This window comes from Triturus cristatus, chromosome 6 (assembly GCF_964204655.1).
Source record: "Triturus cristatus chromosome 6, aTriCri1.1, whole genome shotgun sequence".
NCBI lineage: Eukaryota > Metazoa > Chordata > Amphibia > Caudata > Salamandridae > Triturus > Triturus cristatus.
Window position 1 is genome coordinate 1,675,353,938 of NC_140589.1, and position 20,896 is coordinate 1,675,374,833.

Genomic DNA, 20,896 nt, shown 5'->3' on the forward strand with positions numbered 1-20,896 from the left:
ACCTTGGATGCAGGAATACATCATTGGCTCTAAGAATGGCTTGTAATTTTGGCAGGGTTCCAACTAAATACATTTGCATACTGGTTCTTGATACCCCAAGGTAATTTTGGAAGTTGATCCACTAAGAATACCATCAAGAGCTCCCTTGAAATTTTCAAGGTTGAGCCTAACCAGATACCCAGATGTATCTAGGTGAGGACTTGAAGATGAAGTATGCCACCAAGATAACCAACAGTGGGTGAGAGTCCTTTTAAAAAACACACATGGGTTTTTGTATGGGTGGCAAAGTCTGCAGATACCTTTTGTGACAGTGCAAACAATAGGCTGACCAGAATGAGCAGTCATGATGACTTTGAAAAAGCTTGGTGGGGGCTGTTCCAACTTGAGTGTCAAAACCCGCTTCACATATAACACTTTGGGCACCCTTGACACCGGAACGAACAGGATGCCAATGCAAAATTCTGTGGATCCACTGTCTAGCTGATGAAGGACTCTGCTTTTGTCCTACCAGACTTCTCTAGGTTTGTTGTGCGCACAGTACATGCTCCAAACTGTATTTCAGTGTTAGACGTGAGATGACACGCGGTTACTATAGTACACTCCCCACAGAGCTCAAGTTTAGTGTGGCTGACATTTTTTGTAATTCTGGAAATGCCTATAGTGGAAAAGGTTGACCCAGGAACTTTCACCTGTTGGTTAGGGTGTACCTGGAAGTCATTTCCAACCACCAGCTAGGGCCAGGCATAAATGTGGCCTCTCCAAGCACCCACTTCATAACACTTATGGAGCTGTGGAAGAACAGAAGAGGACTGAGCCTGCAGTTTGTTACTGGACCTGCTCCTCTTGTACCCGGAACAAAGAAGTTAACTCCAAGGGTCAGTTGGCTGACCTCCTATGTAATATACAGGCCCCTAACAAGCTGCCAGAGGCCTTTTCCTGGAAGTATCCAGCTGATCAGTGGCAACTCAACTTGAATTGGACTCTGTTGGCAACTGACACCCTGTGAGTCAGTAACGGAATCCCCTGTGGTCCAGGGGGGCTTTAGAAGTGTACTCCTGTGATGACTGGGACTTAAACAACTAAGTAAGAAGGTAAAATCTTTTAAAGTGCAAGTGTGGCTGGTGTAGCCAACCAGTGCACTATCATAGGCAGCCTGACATTGCACCTATGCCCTGGTATACTGCGACCATTGACTAGCATTGGTACTTTGTGATTTTTGGCATTGTTTCTATTTAAACCTTTAAGAATTCATATCTCTGGTTCCCCTTATTGGATTTTGTTATTTTGGTTTCATCTGCTAAATTTTACCATATTTTTCAAATTGGTTTAGGATGTTTATTGATTTGTATTGTGATTGTATTACTGCTTTCGTATTGCATAAATACAGTATACATTTTCTAAGTTAAATCTGTCTGCTCTGTGCCATTGCTACCATGGGTTGAGCTCAAGTTAGTTTAGCGACTTTGAGTGTTCTTCCTGACAATGCATGTGATTATTCCTTGTGGTGGGCACACATCAACCCCAAAATAATAATCCAGCTAATCGTGCCGTTTAATCAATACTCTGGGCATATAAAGTTTATGTAGCAATCTGTGGCAGGGAATGCATTAAGAGAAGGGTCCATCATATGTAATCCCACGTATGTCTCACAGGTTCTGCCGCACACCTCAGTTTTGGAGCTCCTGAAATTAAAAAAAATTACATCCTACAGGAAAGCGAGTGGCTTTCTACGTAGGCCTCTTCTCTCTGCATGCAACACAAGGCTTCAGATTAGGCACATTTACCTACATCATGCCATTATTTGTCAAACAAATGATGCATCGCTATACATCCTTTGTCCAAGATTAGTGCCAAACGATTACATATCTGTTACCTGCCTTCTTAAGTTTAGGATACAAGCCCAGTAGATAGGATAGACCCCTGGAGAAAGCAAGCCATCTCAGTCCAAGAGAGATTAATTTGTCATTCCTCCAAAGAGCATTAATCTCATGACAACCCGAGACATGTCAACCAAGACATGCCGACCATATTATAGTAGTCACATCTAGGACAATTAAGTTTCTCTTTGCCCAACATCAAATGTATTCCTTTGGTAAACAAACAGAGCATGTGCAAGTAATTAAATTTAGTATATCTGAACCTTATGTTCTTGGAGACCTTTTGTGTGTGCTCTAAGGCACTCTGCCCAATGCAGCCTCCCACTTTGTCTCAACAAGTCACATGTCAGGTTTAGTTGTTTGTAACAGAGAGCGATAAAACCAGGTTACCTGTTTGCAGGTATTCCCTGTCATAAACAATATTTAATACTCACCAGTGTCAGGTTCAGGAGTATTAGATGTCCACCTATTTTTGACATTTTGAGCTATGGCTGAGTAAATCAGGAATCGAGATGATGCCTCTCAGGCTAGTAAGGGACATCAACTACATGTCTTGATAGCGATCACCACCTGTAGTCAGTCCAGCCTCTATCCAATGAGCTAGCATAGGAGCCCAAAAACAACCAATGTCATTAAGGAGTCCCACTAGACGAATCGTGTGGGCATAGAGTGGCCAGGATGCCATTCTGTGCTCATATTGCAGCACCCGACATCATAAGGAAGTCGCTGTCAAAGTAGCTCTCATGACTCATTTCCTCTTTAAATCCAGGATTCTTGCCTCTAGCTGTCACTTATCCCATCTGGCCCAGTTCACGGCCAAGCCCACCATCCAAACACCTGGATAACCACTGTATCTTAAAGCCAATCTGTGTCAATCTACAACCCCTATGATATCTCTCAAGGCAATCTCTAGCTTTCTGATCAACTAAATTGGAACCCACATGGGCAAATTGCTCAGCTAATAGAGCAGCCTCAACAGTGTTACCATTTAAGTAACAGCTATTCTGCCAATGACCAACAGTTGCAAGGACTACCAGAAGTCAATACCACCTCATAGATTACTCGATGCGGCTCCCAGGTTACCGGTCACCCGGTCTTTGAGATCTTGAAATAGGGCAATGTATGTAGCTCTAAACAATACTCCAGTGGGTTACCTCCATGGGCCCCAACTCCATGTTTTGATTTCTCAAATAGACACATGTCTTTGACCTGATACTCTACCAAACTTCTCTAATTACCGCACATAAGCTCCAAGTCCTCAGCCCAAATTTCTCATGAGCAAAAAAATGTAATCTGCATGAAGTAAGACAAAATGTATTCTGTCTTGCAGTAAGGTCCCCTGTCTCTAATATTCCTCCTGAACATTTTAGCAAAGAGCTCTATGGCCTTAGCAAAGAGCGTAGGGGAGAGTGGGAAGCCCTGTCTCGTCCCTCTGTAAATTGCCTTTTCTACATCTGCTGCTAGTACCTTGGCGTATGCTGTCAGTGCTTCGTCCATTATTTTGATGAGACTTCTAGTAATTATTGAAGTATTTCTTGTGAAGATTACACCATTTTGATTACTGTGCATTAGTGATATCATATGTAGGTAAAGTCTCAAGGCCAAAACTTTGCTCAGAATTCTATAGTCAAGTTTCAACATAGAGGACGGTCTGTATGAGGACCTATCAGCTGGGTCTGGTGTCTTTGGAAGACAGATTATCAGTAATTCACTTGTTAATTCAGGTAACCTACCCATATTCCAGGCTGTTGAGTACATTTTATATTGAAGAGTTAGCAAGACTGAAGCAAATGTCTGGTAAAACTCAGTAGGTTTGCCCTCTGTACCAGGGGTTTTCCTGTTAGCCAGCATCTCCAGGACCTCCTTCATTTCTCCCTCCATTATGAGACTTCCTAACTGTTCAGTGGCCACCTTTGCAATCTATTGAAGAGTCAACTTGCCTAGATAAGCTTCAATTTGAGAGTGTGAGGCAATCACGTCTGCTTAGTAAAACTTGGAAATATATTCCAGGAAAATTATGTTGATACTGATCTGGTCCTGGACTTCCAGCCCTTGAGTGTCATGTATTTGTACGATAAGAGAACAACTGGGAGGTGACTTGGTTAGCCACACAAACAGGCGTCCTGATGTCTCCCCCTCTGCCTTGCGTATAGGCCAAATAGTACCCATGATCTAGGCACCGTAGCATTTCGACCAGAGTCTTTCTTCTAAGTTTAAGAAATCTACCTATGTTATTCAATTCTCTATTCATTGAGTGTCGCTCCCCTTCCTGCCCATCAACCGCAGTCTTGAATGCCACTCACTCAATCAGTAGCTCGTCGACTGTCCACTGATTTTCAGTAAAAAAGTTCTCAATTACCTCAAGAAGTGACTCTTCAAATGTGGGATCCTCTAGGGTGGCCCCCTGAAGTCGCCACATAGGGATTGGTGTGGCTTGTCTTCTAGATCTAATTTTGAAAAGTAGCGGGTTGCTGTCTGATAGGGTTCTCCCCAAGTAATCAGCATAGTAGGCAGTCAGCCTATTCCAGCAGACCGCATTAGTCAATCTATAACAATATGTAAGTCATGTACTGGAGAACAGAATGAGTATTCTCTACTCCCTTCAAGGGCAGTGTATTTGACAGTGGTGGTAAAGACCTATCCAAATCTCCATTTCGTACATAGTTAGTGCCCCACCCCCACAATCATTATTGGAGCCTGGAGCAAGTTTGCCAGCCTGACAAATAGTATCAAAGAACTCTATCTGGTCTAATTTAGGTGCCTACAGGCTCCCCAAAGCAACATTGAGTTTCTGTCTATCTGCCATGAACACCACATACCGTCCCTTTGTGTATATGTTTACATATGTGATCCCAAAGGGCACTCCAGGCATGATTCAAATCAGGGTTTCTCTCTTAAATGAAGAAAGCCGGTAGCAAACACCTGGCCCCTTCAAAGATGATGGACTGCCTATTTTTTATCAGGTGTGTTTCCTAGAAGAAGATGGGAGAGGAGTTGGCCTAACGGCTAGGGCACTCGACCTCGGACCTGGGGAACTGGGTTCGAGTCTCGGTAATGACGCTGGACATCCTGTGATTCTGGGCAAATCACTTATTCTCCCCGTGCCGAACAAAACAAGCATTTACAATGCAATAGGTCTCGCATTTACGCAAATTTAAGCTATTGGCATTGTAAATAACAATGCGTTTTATTTGTTTAAAAAAACAAAATAGAAATAAAAACCATTGTCATTAACAATGCCAATAGCTGAAACTCGCGTAAATGCAAGACCTGTTGCATTGCAAATGCTTGTTTTTAATATGCCATCATGTCTGGCTCCTGGTTTGAACATGGTGCGGTGGTGAGATCACTGCTGGATGTGCAAAGGGTATTGGCTCTCTTGAGTAGAGATGTCCGAGCAGGCCCAAAGCTGCTTGTTCCAAGAAGGCAGTAGAGGTGACCGTGCCCCAGCTGCACAGTCCACAGGACACCAGCCCTCTTGTAGGATGGCTACAGCGGGTGGACACTGCTGGTGGAAGCTGCAGGTTGTTGTGTGGCAGAATGGTGGTCAGTGGTGACGGATGCCACATTTCAGCTGCAACAAGCAGTGACATTTGAAGAATGAAACCTAGAGAGGTTGTACATAACAACAGCTGGGGCAGCTGCGCAAACTAGAGCAAAGCAGCTGCTAATGTGCTGAAACGTCATCACAATATTGTGCGACAGCCACATGCACTTACTTGTAGGTGCCACATGAAATAATTCTCTTCTGCTCTTTTTACCCACTCGGGGATCGTTCCCTTCCGTTCCATTGCTTCCACAGCGCGGCGGTTCTTTCTAGGGGTTTCTGACCGCATACATACATACTACAAAGTGAAGACGTAAGCCCCTTCACTCGACCTTCTGCTGAACTGATCGAACATAGCGTCCACCTCTGTAACCGGCTGTAATTGTAATTGCATTTATATTGCGCTTACTACCCCTGACAAGGCGTCGAAGCGCTTTTTTGTTGAGTTACACGCGACTCCGGGACCCATGAAGGATTAGTGTTCAATTAGTATAGTGAAATATGAAACTAATTAAAGTGGTGAATAGGTTAGTCAGTTGTGGCTCTGGTGACCTTGGTGCCTGAAGGTCCGTATCACAGCCCACACAGCATCACATTCATAGTGAACACAATGAGGCAAGCATTGACATTTAGGCGATCATGCGCCGCTGTCCATGTGAAATCAAAAATCATGACTTGTGAAAAAAGTTTGAGCTATTGGCATAGCGAATCTTTTTTTTTCCGGGCCAATGTCCCATTAATATATGTATGTGAACCGATCACAAAGATTGCTCACGCTGTGCCAGTCAGTTGCACTTGCAGGCCCTCTGGGAGAACCAGCAGATTGTCTGGCAGGCTGATTGATGCCTGTCAAAGGCCTGCGGGGCTGCGGAAAGCCAGTTGTATGCTACAGTCTGTCACAGGGCTTTCTCTGCGCCAGTGCTCCGACCGTGCTGGCTGAATCTGGAGTGAAGATATCACCGCCGCCGGCCCGATTCGGCGCGAAAACCGGAAGTCAGGCAGCGTCATGCCTGTCGTGAGGCAGGACTTCCGCCTTCCGCGGGAAGCCCGCGCCCACGGAGTGGCTGGCCGAGAGAAGAAGTGGTGGCGCGGGCTCCCATGCCTGAGGGAGAGCCCCGCGGTGGCGGCAGAAGTAATGAGTAAGAAGTAATGAGTAGCCCTGGGTCAGAAGTGGCGGCAGAGGCCGCCGATGCAAGTGCGGGGCTCCCATGAGTGAGGGAAGCCCCACGTGTTCCAACTCATGTGAGGCGGAGGAGATTACCAGGGGAGTCCTGAGACGGAGCCTGTAGCAGCCACAAAAGAGCCTGGTGAGTGGGGATCAGCTGTACCGTGGGGGCTGGTGCGTGTGTTTTTTGTTCAGTGATCGAGTACGCGTGCACTGGCTGGGGGCGGCTGGTTGTGTTTGTTGGCGCAGTTACTGCATGCAGCTGGCTTGCGTGGACGGAAGGGGGACAGGAGATGTGCACACCTCATTGCTGTACGTGCGCGTTCACAGGCTCCAATCGCCCTGCGCGTCCCCATCTCCTGTCCCACTTCCGAGGCAAGTCAGCAACAATAGATCTCGCTGGCGACAGCGCTTTCGCGCTGCGTTTGCCAGGTGTGTCCTCATGTAACGTAACTGGTGCTATGTAAAGCGCTCTGATACCTGATTGTATTCGGGTCAAGTTTGCGCTATATAAAACTCTGCAAAACAAAAAAAGAGAGATTATTTTTTTAACTTTGCCAACCGTCATCTCAGATAGGCATGTATCTTAAACCTCTTAATGATAGAGCTAAGACACTCTTGGGAGTAGCTGTGCACTGTATAAATCTCTATAACATAACACTAAAAAATCCTCTCCTGGTCCATGTGAGAAATGTGCAGTCATTTGATACCGATATTGTTTCACTTCATATCCAAGGAAGATGCTACTCCGTTAATAGTTCCTCCATCTTGTCACCTAAGAGAGTAACCTACGGCCTGTTATATGGCTAGTTCTCCATTGTAAAGCCACCTTTGCATGTATTTCAAGTTGCCGGAATCACTAACTCACAACATAATCCCCAACTCCCATTCGCCTGGACCGAGTCACAATTTTGCTCTGTTTAAACCACATTAGTGTCAAAACTTTAAATCTGCCTTCCTCACAGGGTCCTATTATTGGGGAAGTAGTGAAGTGGCAGAGGCATGCTCCTTAGTGTCATCAATGCCCCTCCTGGCCCACTGAAAATCCCTGCGTGTGATCACATTATTTACACAAATAGTGTATCAGCTCTGAATCCCCTTGCCCCTTCAACATTTCAAGGATGGTCAGTGTCTCAATCATCTGCCCACTGGGTTAATCTGTGCACTGAGTAAGCAGTGAAGTCCAACAACGGTCACAGTTCATCTGCAGTTTGCAGCGTCCCAATGGGTAGTTCAAATTCCTCATCCTCTTAAGTATCCAGACTCAAGTCCTTGTCACAGCTGCCTATCATGAATGACTTAACAATAACCTCACCTTGGAATTGTTTTCACCAGTGCTTCTTTCTGCAGCCACTTGTTGCTTCATAGCTGTTTTGCAACCTTTTGGTGTGTCTGCGGCCTGCGCCTCTTTCTGCATTGCTGATGAAGTGTTTGCCAGGCCCGCCAACTTTACCAGTGTTCTTTGCAGGTGTGGCTCCTCTGTAATGGTGGAGGAGCGTAGCCCCACGGCCCAGAGCCAGCAAATGATAAATAAAATGATAACACAATGTTATTATCATTTTATTCATCACTGTGTGAACCACGCAATGATTGTAGTGCATGGCAGAAAGGAGGAGTAGTGTGAACTTATAAGTGCGCATGTCAGTTTGGCCTTCCGTCTTAGGTGGGCCAAACAGACATACCCAGTTATGTTTCTCTGACTCAACTGTGTTGCACAGCCGAGTTGGAGAAAAACCACAGGCTCCTAGGCACTGCCCGAGCAGCAAACGAGGCCACTCAGACCAATCCTGGCACTCCTCTCATGCTAAGTATAGCATGAGAGCAGGATTAGGTGGGGAGCCTGTGCTTTGAGGCCCATCCACTTCCGGGCCGGACGAGAGGAGCAACGAGGCGGCCAGCAGCGGGAGCAGAGTGGCAGGTAAGTCTTTTTTATTTTTGTTTTATCCCCCAATCCTCCATCCCCCTGCCCCCCAGCCGCCATATTACTTTAGATAGGTGGCAGCCATCACTGGTTATTTGTTTCAAGCCAATCCCTAGCATCAGAAGGTTCGGTAAAGAATAATAAAGTTCTGACCATCATAATCTTCTGCTTGGCAAGATATAACAGCATGTACCAGAACTCTCCTTCCCTTAGATGTTTCTCATCTTCTTTAAACATGGCCTGTATGAACTGTGCAGTAGCTGTGTCATCTGGAAAGATCAAGAAACACTGGTTTTAAACTTTGAAGAGGCCCTTTAATATGGCTTTCATAAAGGATCGGGTCTCTGTCCCAATAATGTAACAATTTAGGGAGGAATGCATGCTCCTCCTGTGGTGCTGGAGCGGACTGGGTGGAGACCAGGCTGTTCTTCCACCCCAGCCCCTGCTCAGACCAACATGCAATTAGTCCCAGGTGTGATCCTACACCCAGAAAAATCAAGCCCAGTTTTCTCACCCCTAGAAATTTTGAGTACACGCTGTGCAGCAATCTGACGTCCACCATGACGAGACTGCCTTTTTTTATTCGATTCAGCTGCTATGGCTAGAGGACAGCCACCGCACATATCTGGATGCGCCGTCTGAGGAGGAGGTGATTGGAGTGATATGCGCCTTGCCCGGGGATAAGGGCCCGGGATTGGACAGATTGACGGCCACTTTTTACTAAGAATTCTCTCGGCTGCTGGCACCACATCTCATAAACCTGTATGAGGAATCATTGGAGCAGGGAAAGCTTCCTCCATCTCTCCGGGACGTACTTATCACCATTCTTAAAGCCGATAAGGATCCGCTCTGTGTGATTCTTACAGACCGTTATCAATGATCAACCTGGGCAATAAAATTCTCACCAAACTGATTGCGGCAAGATTTCTCCCACTGTTACCCATTGTGCTGCACCCCGACCAGTGCGGCTTCGTCCTCTGCAGGGGTACATCTCACAATCTCCGCATCTTTTTGAAATAGCCCCTCCATCCCAGTAGCTGCGGTCTTTTTGAATGCCATCAAGGCTCTTGATACCTTGGAATGGCCATACCTTTTCGCACTTCTCTCCCACCTGGGTGTTGGCCCAAAATTTCTAAAACTGATCGCCCTGCTATACAACTCACCGACTGTGAGGCACAAGAATATTGGGATAATTTCTCCTCACTTTTCGGTGGCTTGTGGCATGAGACAGTGTTGCCCATTGTCCCTCATTCTTTTTGCCATGGCCATGGAGCCTCTGGCTGCTCAACTGATGCCCCACGCACACTGCAGCGTAGCATTTGTCCCAAGAGTAATTCTGGTGTCTCTGTATGCAGACGATGTGACCCTGTATGTTAAGCGACCGGCTGAGAATCTAGATCCCCTGATCAGGGAAATCATATGATTTGGCGGCCTATCGGGTATCACCATTAATTGGGGGTAATCGGTTATCTTCCCGCTGACTACAGTCACTTAACGGGTACAATCTCAATACCCACTTAGCTGGACGGAGTCCCCAGTGAAATACCTGGGAATCTGGCTCAGCTGTAACATCGAGGAGCTCTGGCAATATAACTACGGGAGACTCATGGAATGGTTTGAAAGCTGCCTGGGCCACTGGACAGCATTGCCGCAGTCCCTTGCGGGACGACTAGCAAAAGCAAAGATGGTCATGCTCCCCAAGTTCCTGGATGTATTTGTTGACCTCCCACTCCCCCTTAACACACACATTATAGATGCATACTACGCTCTAATTTGATCACCCTTGCCTGGGCCAGCAAACAACCCAGACTCTCCTGGGAGATCCTGACATTGCCGTTCGAACAGGGGGGGTCTGGGGGCCCCAGACGTGGAACTTTACTACTACGGCGTGCAAGCCCAGTTTGGGTTTTACTGGCTCTTTCCGACTCAATTTATGGCGCATACTGCTCGGGAGCATGACCAAGCAGCTCAGATGCATGGTATGGGCATGGCGAGAGCTGAGTCAGAGGACAAAGCTAGAGGAGCTGTTTACTCACTCTTTGCTTTGATGCAGCACCCGGCGTTGCCATTCTCAGAAGACACAGGTGTATGCCAGAGACTTCGGAAGCTCCATTTACACACTATGGGGGACGTGTTCCCCGATGGGTAGTTTATAACGTCTGATAGGGTGCTTGCGGGGGAAAATACGGGCTTACTTGATAGAGTGATGTATTATCAGCTCTGTACGGCGCTGCGTGACCACTTTGCTTCGTTCTTGATGGCGCCCCCAATGTTCCAGGTCCTGGAAGACTTCCTAGGTAACCCGTCACCACACAAACTCATTACCCGGCTACGCGCTGGCATGCAGCGCATGGCGTCAATCAGCGTCCCCCTGGCGAAACATGGGTTGGAGGAAATGCTGGGATCTCCAATAGAGGAGGATAAATGGATATACTGTTGCGCCCAGGCTAGGGAGTTGTCCCCTAAGTACAGGTTGAGGCAAATCCACTTTAAGTTTAAACACAGACTATACAGGACCCCTGCATGGCTGCACAAAGCAGGCTTGAGTGAGGATGCCAGTTGTGTGAGGTGCCGGGCCCAGGATGCAACATTTTTGCTTCTGGCCTGGTCCTGCCCCGAAATTGCACGATATTGGGGAAATATATTTGATGTGCTGGAGACAATGTTGGAGTTCTAAACAGAATGCTCCCCCCTGGCAGTGCTGTTTGCTTACGTGCGTACAGTGCTGGCGACAGCCAGGAAACTAGCGTCTATGCTTTTACTGCTGGCCAAGCGGCGAATTGCGATGTATTGGGGCCATCGCAGAAGCCCGCGCGCTGCTGACTGGCTCGAGGTCGCGGCGTCTTGCCATGGCCAGTTGTCTAAATACTAGGAGCTGATGCCTGCACTGGCTCGCCCGATGGATGTTTGGGAACCTTTACAGAGCTATCTTTGCCCTCACGCCCAGGACCAGATTGGGCTCTCGCTGTCAACCTAGGGGAGGTGGTACAATGAGGCTGGAAACCACTTGCGCACAGGCATTACGTGAACATGCAGTCTACAAACACGTTTTTTCAGGTGGCCAGAGATTGCCCCCTTGCCTCCTTCCCCCCACCCCTATTCCCTTCCCTCCTTTTTTCACCCCTGTTTTTTCCCCAGGATCTCGCGCTGGGGATCACAACTGTAAATTGGAATCAGGACTTTAGAACTGAACTCGAAGATAAGCGATTGGAATCTAGTATTATTGATCATCGAAAATGTGGTCAATTTTATGCATTCTAACAGCTGTCCCGATGTAAGCGTGGTTGCAAGTGTTGCAGTGTTATTGTTGGAACTAAAAAAGGAAATGTTAAGTGCCGGAACACGAGGCTAATGGTAATCAGGCGGAGCTATCTCCGACAGGGACACCACTCCACCCAACTTGTAATCAAGCTCTAAGTGTTCTGACATGCATACAAATATCACCATGGAATCAGAAAGAAGGAAGGAGAATCTCTAGTTACACTGATTTTCTATCACAAATACTTGCCAAATGATGGCTACGTTGACAAAGGATTGGCCAGTGACCTGGCTAAAAGCACACTATAGTCAATGGTGGAAGTGAAACTTGATCTTGGCCCAGACCAATGCGTAAGCGCTATCCTACACAAACATACACAAATGTGGACACCAGCTCTTTAAAAGTTTTAACCAAATTATTGATGCGGGATGAATAATCATGTCGAGTAAATATTACAGAAAGTTATTACACAAATGCAATCCATAAACTTGTCATAAAAATGATAATTGCACTTAAAATTGAATATTCAAATGTACAGGCATGCATGTACATATACAGACTTCTACAATGGTTACTGGCTTATCTCATAACAGATGGGAACGAAACATCAGAACTTCGGAAGCATACTTTGCTGTGTGGTCGATGATTCCATTTCTTCAAAAAGAAGCATTTCGGTAAGCCATGCAAAATAAAATGACAAAGGAAAACAAAAATAAATGAAAAGTGAAAATATTGCTATAATAAATAAAGTGCAACTTAATAGACAACAGCAAAGAAAATAATAACTTGATCAGATTCTAAAAGTATTAGAAGATTAGTTAAAAAAATGAATAAAGGCAAGACTTTGCAATTCAAAGTTACGTATATTTCAATTTGTATGCAATCACAATAGAATTTATCAGATGATGTGCTAGCCAGCTTCAACAAGCAAATATTAAGTCCCATTGCATTTATACACACTTCAGCCAATTAGTTAAAATTTGGAAACAATCGTACAGATTATGCAAAATATAAACTGGGTCTATGTGGCTTATGTGATATAAATGCACAGCAAAATATACGCCATAAAATGATTATTCACCCCAGTTTTTCTAATCTCCCCAGTTCCCGCAAGTATGTTGTGAAATTAATTAACCTCTCCCTAATATTGTTTTGTGTATAATTTTTCTGTTTATCTGTGGTTTACCTTTATGAACTTGTAAATGCTCTCTGGACACAGTCATTGTGTACAATGTACTTGGAGACCCAGCCATGGCTGCTGTTTCATTGAAATGTGTACAATGTAACTGATTTATAACCTATGTGACTATCACCTTCGTTATGTTTCCTATATAGCTTGGACGTGTACCATGCTTCCTTTGTCACTTCCACCCTTGCTTCGCAGGATTTGGATGCTCACAGTGTTATGGTTTATGCTTCTACTCAATGCATCAGTGCCTTGAAGCAATTAAGGGTCCAAATGTACAAAGATCTTTTGCGGTCAGCCTGAGTGGGACGGTATGCCCTGACGTGAGTCCCGTGCTCTCCATGCCATTGGAATCAAGCTATTCTGGCTGAAGGGGGGTGAAACCCCGAAACCAATCCTGGGTTCAAACTGGAATGGCACAGTGAGCAAAAAACCAAATGGATTTAGGCCCAGATATCTGTACTGGGGTGAATGTATGACATTGTTCTGCATTTTGTCCATCAACTGTTGTTTTTGCGGGCTTCACCAATGGGGCCGAGCGCCGCGCGCCGCGTCTGGGGCCACGTGGTGAGTTGGCTGGTCACAGCGGGCTGATCTGCTGCGCTCCCTCCCGCTGCCCCCGGTGGATAATCATCGTTCCCTGCGGCGCATGGCGGGGTGCTGTGTGGAAGAAGGCCGCTAGAACAATCCTGAATCCCCCTCCCGCTGAGACAGCTCTTTGATCACCCATAACTACTGCCCCTGCTGGGGAGAAGATTCCACGCTGCGGGGAAGAGTTGAGCCAAACTGGGACGTGTGATGCCCTGGGGCAGGCAGTATATGCTGTGAGACCTGAGCCGGGAGCCAGACGAATCGAATCGGGGCCACCGAGACGTGGCTCTGTTTGTTTCTCACCCGTTCCTTTAGCCTCCACTTAAAGTGCACACTATCTCATGTCTGAAGCTGGCGGGGCACCTCAGCGCAGCTCTACCCTTGCCTGAGGTACTGGGGTGTGGAGAATTGGTCTATCCTGCTAACGGGTGTCTGGACTGACAACTAATTGGTGTATATCACTAGAAAGCTTCTCTGGCTGGCGGCTGCGGGGAATTGGATTGACATACACTTGATCTTGCTGGCTGGATATCGCTGCACTGCTCACATCATGGGGCGAACGGAAAAGGCCCAATCCAAGCTAAGCTTTGAGCCAAGGAAGACCCCGAGGCACCAGAATTCCGAGAAAAACCCGTCTGAATCAGGTTCGAGGCAGGCGACACTACTGCGGATACGGACTTAAAGCAGATTTTAGCCATCATTCAACACAGCTTAAACAAAATTGATGGTACAATTGATGCCCTCTCATTATAAGTATGGACAGGATGTCAGAGCGTATAGATAAACACACAGAACACCTGGAAGCTGTGGAGGAGAGGGTGGAGGAGGCCGTGGACGCCCTTGGCGGCGGTGGGCAGGCTCAGGCTAAAATGGAGAATCTACTGAGGAATCTCCAGACAAAAGCGGAGGATTTGGAGGCACGCTCCAGACGGAATAACCTTTGCCTCGTAGGAGGTCGAGTCAGCTAATATAACAAATATGGAGCATTATGTGGAGCAGTTGTTGGCCATTCCCGTGGGCAGGGAAACCTTTTCCACCATGTTTGCAGTGAAGCATGCACACAGACCGTTATTACCGAGACCTGCTCCAGGTGTCCCTCCGTGCCCCATAATTGCAAAACTTCTAATCTACAGGGACCGCAACTTTGCCCTTCGCAAGGTGAGAGAGCTACGAGAACTGCGACACGAAGGCATAACTATCTCCATCTACTCTGACTTCACTCAGCAGGTGCAGGAGGCCTGTTCGCTCCAGTAAAAAAACGGCTACGCGAGCTACACTTGGAGTATAATATGTTGTATCCTGCACAAAAAGAATTTTGGTGGATGGATTTCCACAGGTTTTCTTAGACCCTAAACAGGCACTGCAGTTCCTCAAAAAGCACAAGGGAGTGGCACGAAAAGCGAGGTCTCCAGAGAGTAAGGAGTCGAGGAGGTCTGACCCAGATGAACAATGAATGATAGGCATGTAATGTACTCTGGTTATCATGTCTTTATCTTTCTTTGAGGTTCGCATACTGGCCCAAAGTTGATGGGGCTACTGGTCACAGTAAGGATTTTATTGATACTCCCGGACTGATGAGTCAGTGCCAGTGCCTGGTATATAGATAACTGCTGTGGTTATAACCACTATGGCATTCCCTCGTCCGTGACCACTTTTGTGGGCGCTGGATGGGTGGAGCTTATTACCGCATTGTGCAACCCAGTGTACGGTGATACATAGCAGGGAGTGTGATTTCCTGATGACGGTATGGCCTGTTATCCTTACATGGAAGGGGGCGGGCTTGCGGCAGGCAGCAGAGTGCAGGACAGAGTCCATGTAGCTGTAATGTGGAAGCACTCAACAACCCATCTTTAGAGGGTGTGCCGGGCGGTGGTTTCCTCACTGTTTGTCAGCAACATCGGCCCCAGAGTGTGATCCACACAGGGAATGTCTTGTTTCTTGCTTGTAATCACAATGTGTAATGTTCTGTTCTGGGAGAGAGGGTGGGTATCTCTACTTTGCGATGTTTGGTTCTGCATAGCGTGGGTGGAGGGTGGGGGGAGTTTATGTTAAAGCACGGCACTCAGTCACTGCTCTGCCCCTCCTGGGCTACATGCCGGCACATAGCAATACTACTCTTATGGCAGGAAGGTATGGAGCTTAAACATTTGCAAACAAATGGTATACGTTTTCTTAGATGGAATGTCAGGGGTTTAAATGAGCATAGAAAAGCCCGGAAGGTGGTAGAATATCTTAAACATCACAAAATAGAGTTCGGGCTGCTGCAGGAGACCCACCTCGCTCCTGACAGTAAAATACTCTCAAATAGAATTTTTCAGGGCGCTGTCACAGATGCAGGTTTAAAAAACACAAAAGGATGTCCACAGTATGTCACAGATTTGCAATAGACAGGCTGCAAGCCTCTATGATCTTGGTCAGCCCACAATGCCTTTTGTAACCAGACAGCTGTGTGTTGTCTGGCAAGCTCGACCTAAAAGTGATAGGCAAATGTCGGTAATTACTTTAGGCCTCATTCTAGTGCATTGTTTTTCTTAAAAATATAATAATAAACACTGTACAACTCCAGATGTGGAAATGGAAATCAGCACTGGTCCGACTACATAGAAACAGTTCTGCTGAACTGCAAGGCCATGTCCTTGTTGACCAGTAACACCAACAACTCCAGACCATTTTTAGCCTTGCTGGGACTTCACGAGGAGCAGCTTGAGTCCTACGGCACAGTGAGCTAAAGAACCCATGGCTGGTAATGACAGTAACACTCAAAACAAAATAATGGCTGGGATGTCTGAATAAGTCTTAGCCACTGGTGATTAATTATTCAGGGCTGCATCCAGTCCATCTAAGCTACTTTGACAACCTGTCATTAGAGGACCGAGCTAACGGCCTGGCTTGAACCTTAGAGCCTGTGCACGAGCCAAGCCCTGAAAATGCTTGCTATGTAAATCATGCAAGAAACATCAGGCAAAATAGGATAAAGTTGCTTACAAATTAATAAATGTCTATTTCTATAACATGTGAAGCTTTGACACCCACCACCCCACCACTGCTACCTGCACGGAACGCGACTGTTAAAGAACCCCATTGTGAAGCCAAAGAAGAACAAGCTACAGTTGTAATGTGTGACAAAGCAATTCAATGTTATTTAAAGGAGCATTGCAGGTTTCATCAGGGCTGGAGTCCGGGTACCATGCGGGTGGATGGCGTCCCCCCACTTATTTTACCGGGACCTTGATAACTGGAGCAAATGGAGCCACGCATTCACTCTTTGGCCTCTCTGGGGCGAGATCAGACCTCATTCAGAACTCTGCTCACGCGCTGGCTTCTCTGATGCAATCGCATCTAAGGGGTGAGCGAGGGGAGGCAATGAGTCTGATGGTGCAAGCCACCTTTCGTGATGTCACTTCCCCCACTTCTTTTTAGGTCTCGCCTAGGCAGCACTTGCGCTGTCACGTTGAGACATGCAGTATATACTATTGTGGGGAAGCTTCGTTTAAGCTCCGCCCACTCCCCGCCCATCTTTTGGATTGGCTTACATCCTAAATACTGCTTTCTGATTAGTTTTCGGCTTGTTAGTCCCGCCCCACGACAGCCATGTTGTCATTTGTGTCCTTCCATGGCTATCAGCCCCTTTACCTCACGGACTATTTTCTTCCGTCTTTTCCCCTCCCTCCCGCAGTCCCTGAGTTCTTGGCGCGAGGGCTCTGATCTGGTTCCGCTGCTGTCCTGGCAGAGACAGCACCTGTTCTGTTTTGCAGGCCATCCCGAGGCGGAAGCTGCAGAGGAACGAGAGCCTCTCTGGTGGGCGGGGCTCAGTGAGTGGAGCCGTGCTGCCTGTCCCCCGTCTGCCTCGGCTAAGGCCATGCAGCCGAGTTCAAGGGCTCTGTTTTAACAGGAGACTCTACTCCGTGCTGCAACCGAACACGCCTGAGAACAGAAGAGGTCTCTAAATTTGCAGGGACTGCTTGTTCCTTTACTGCGGGAGCCGCATGGAGCCGGACCGCGGCCCCCGCATGTTACCCCCGGAAAGCTGCGGCCGATGCAGCCCCGCCCAGCAGGACGCCACGGAGAGCAATGGTCGTTGGGCTGTGTAAAATGACTGCTACGGGGTGAGGAGGAGTGGGCGGTGTAGCAGAGGGCAAGTGTCCAGCGCTGAGTGGCTATGTATGTACTGGGTGCCTTCCTTGTTATACTAACGGCAGCAGCGAGAGGAGTGTTTCACACCGCTTTGTGATTTATTTAAATTTGTATAGCGCTTCCTACCTATAACGAGGCGCCGAAGAGCATTCCACTTCCGAACCCTCAGAGATCCTGATCTCGCGGTCTTATAATGGTCAGGAAGCACAAAGAACACCATAAAGAATGAAATATCACCCGGAAAAAACTCGATAACGGCTATGATCTCCATTTCCATGCGCGCACTTAAGCACAAAGGTCTCCATACCCAATGAAACACCGAGTTATTCAATAACACACATTGCCAAGGGGTTTTAGTTTAACTTAATTAGCACCATGCGACTGCTCAACCTTCCCACTGAGTGCCGCCAGAACAAGCATGAGCTGGAATTACAGCACAAGCACTTTAAATCACGTGCTGTTTACCCGCTGCACCGCTGCACGCCTTTTACTTATTTCAGCAGAGTCAGCTTTCTCACGGCCTGTGCCTGTCCGGTACCACTTGGCTACTATACCATTAGCTTCATTCTGAGCTGCCTTCCGTGCCCCTGTACTCTGTAACTGCGCAGTCAAGCAGTCTGTCCCTGCTTGAGCAGTAAGTAATGCTTTAACGCACGATTTCTGCCCCATTTCACTTTCCCGTTGCGGTTTTCATCCCCACCCTCCCTATTTACATTAACGTCTGGTGGTGCCAAACACAGATTGAGTTCTCAGGGTTACTGCGCACTGTGTTTATTTGTTACTGCAGCGACTGCGTAGGGATAGTTCACTTTATTGATTCATCGTAGCTGCAGGACACCGCTTTCAAATTTTAATAGCCGCCAGTGCTGCCGAACACGGATCAATAATTGCAGTTACAAGGCACCGTTTTCATTTTAATTTACTGCGACTGGCGAGGACGCCGAACACAGTTTGGTTATAGGCAGATGCAGTACACTCTGTTTGTCGGAAATTACGTCTGCTTTTGGTGGTGTTAACCTTTTTTGTTGAGTTAGGATCGCAACGCATTGCCATCATTTTTAAGTAGAGTATTTGTTAGCAGCACCACAGACTCGATGATTTTGTCACATATTTCATTGTTAGATAAGTACTCGTCATTCATTATGCACTACTTTCATGATGCACCCTCCCGCCTCCCTCCTGCTGTCTCTCATGATTTTGACCCTCTTGACATCCGATGTTTTGCTCCGTATCTCGCGGCTCTCTTCCCACTCTTAACGTTAGTCTGGCCCATCCACACCCAATCAGTGATATATTTTGATACTCTGGGGTGATGAGTACTATTAAGGGCCAATGTGTGACACTCAACAAACAACCCAGAGAAAGATTACACGCAGCGAGTGAGCCTCCAACTGTCATACTTCACCTATGTGGGCGCGTCACTACCACCCTAATGGAAACCCATGATTGTTAAAATATATATATTGTACAGGGTGACCGTAGTGCCCAGTCAGAGAGGTGAAATACAGAGTCTTTTAGGGTCAGGTGCCTGTGGAAGCAGAGAATGGGCAAGGTGGATGAACCTAACATTAAATATGGTTTCTATAACTTGAGGCAAATAAATGTCAAGAACAGAGTTTTTTCACTGGAAACAAGATTACCCACCATCTTTAAAAAGTGCTCTTTATAGAAAACCCTCACATACCTTCAAAGCATGCTTGCTTTGTCAAAAGACAAAGTCTGCCAAAGTTTGCACACAGTCATTCAGAAAGAGATTTAATTCTATTTTGGCCTTTTACGCTACATATAGTAGTTTCCGTACAAGCAGCCTCCTAATAACGTGGGTCTACATAAAACTGTTAACAAAATCTAGCCATAACACAAGTAACTTCATACTGCAAAAAACAAAGTAACATGGCGTCATAATAAGCCAGTTAGAACAATGGCCTGTCGAGTCAAATGCTCAGTGCTGACGTCTGCGAAGGTCTGTCAGACGCAGTTCGAATCGCAACAACGAAACCCAGGCTTTTGAGGTCAATTGAGCACCATTAAGGAGGCAGAAATAAAAGGGAGCTTCAGTCTGATTCAACAAATTATACTACACTAATCATGCAATGCCAAACCTCCATAGAAAAGGGTGGATATACATTTCAGGTGATTGGGGCTCCCGTGCACATTTCAGAGCAGCAACATTTCAGGCGAGTGTATTCCTCCGCACAGGTGTACTGCACTCCAGGTGAGAGAGTTCTATGTATTCCTCACCTGCGGGCAGTGCTTTAGCTGGGCATTCATGGCAACATTTAGGTACTACAAACAGGGAGATTTTTGAAACATAAATCGAAGGACTTTATTTTCCGTTGTCCCTTTAGGCTGGAGACTCTTAAAAGAAAGGAATTTTTTTGCAAAAAAATCGGGAGTCGCCCGCCTGAATAATTGGGCATTACGTGGGTGTGGCCCCAAGGAAGAGCTCTTGTCCACCCCTGCACTGCATCATTCTGCTCCCCATGCACACGCGCTGCATCCGTCAAGAGGACACAAGTGCTTCTCGTTAGCATGTCACTCGTGTGCACGTGTGCACGCATGCACAGAGTCCTCAATGCACACAGTACACACCTGGCAGAGGCACTTAAGGCAACAATGGTTCTAGTGTGCACACCACGAGAGATCCTTGGGCTAGTTATGTGTGGTTTGTGACAGGGCTTGCAATGAGTGCTTCATGTGTCTGTGTTCTGGGTGCAGGCCCTGTCTTGCTGGTAGACCTTCCTGTGACCGTGTTCTGCATGCAGGCCCTGTCTTGCTGGTAGACCTTCCTGTGGCCTTGTTCTGGATGCAAGCCCTGTCTTGCTGGTAGACCTTACTGTGGCCTTGTTCTGGGTGCAAGCCCTGTCTTGCTGGTAAACCTTCCTGTGGCCTTGTTCTGGGTGCAAGCCCTGTCTTGCTGGTAGACCATACTGTGGCCTTGTTCTGGGTGCAAGCCCTGTCTTGCTGGTAGACCTTCCTGTGGCCTTGTTCTGGGTGCAAGCCCTGTCTTGCTGGTAGACCTTACTGTGGCCTTGTTCTGGGTGCAAGCCCTGTCTTGCTGGTAGACCTTCCTGTGACCGTGTTCTGCGTGCAGGCCCTGTCTTGCTGGTAGACCTTCCTGTGGCCTTGTTCTGGGTGCAAGCCCTGTCTTGCTGGTAGACCTTCCTGTGACCGTGTTCTGCGTGCAGGCCCTGTCTTGCTGGTAGACCTTCCTGT

At 47.1% G+C, this 20,896-nt stretch overlaps 1 protein-coding gene across 2 annotated transcripts in view; it reads right to left on the reverse strand.

Moving 5' to 3' along the window:
- KCNH1 (potassium voltage-gated channel subfamily H member 1) overlaps window positions 1–20,896 on the reverse strand; it is a 1,587,102-nt gene that overhangs the window by 997,052 nt on the left and 569,154 nt on the right. The window contains exon 7 of one of the 2 annotated variants that reach the window (XM_085612840.1): window positions 12,397–12,423. The exons of the other annotated variant lie outside the window; for it this stretch is intronic. Coding sequence (XP_085468966.1) covers window positions 12,397–12,423 — 27 coding nt within the window. The remainder of the gene's footprint in view (window positions 1–12,396; window positions 12,424–20,896) is intronic. 2 annotated transcript variants of the gene reach the window in all.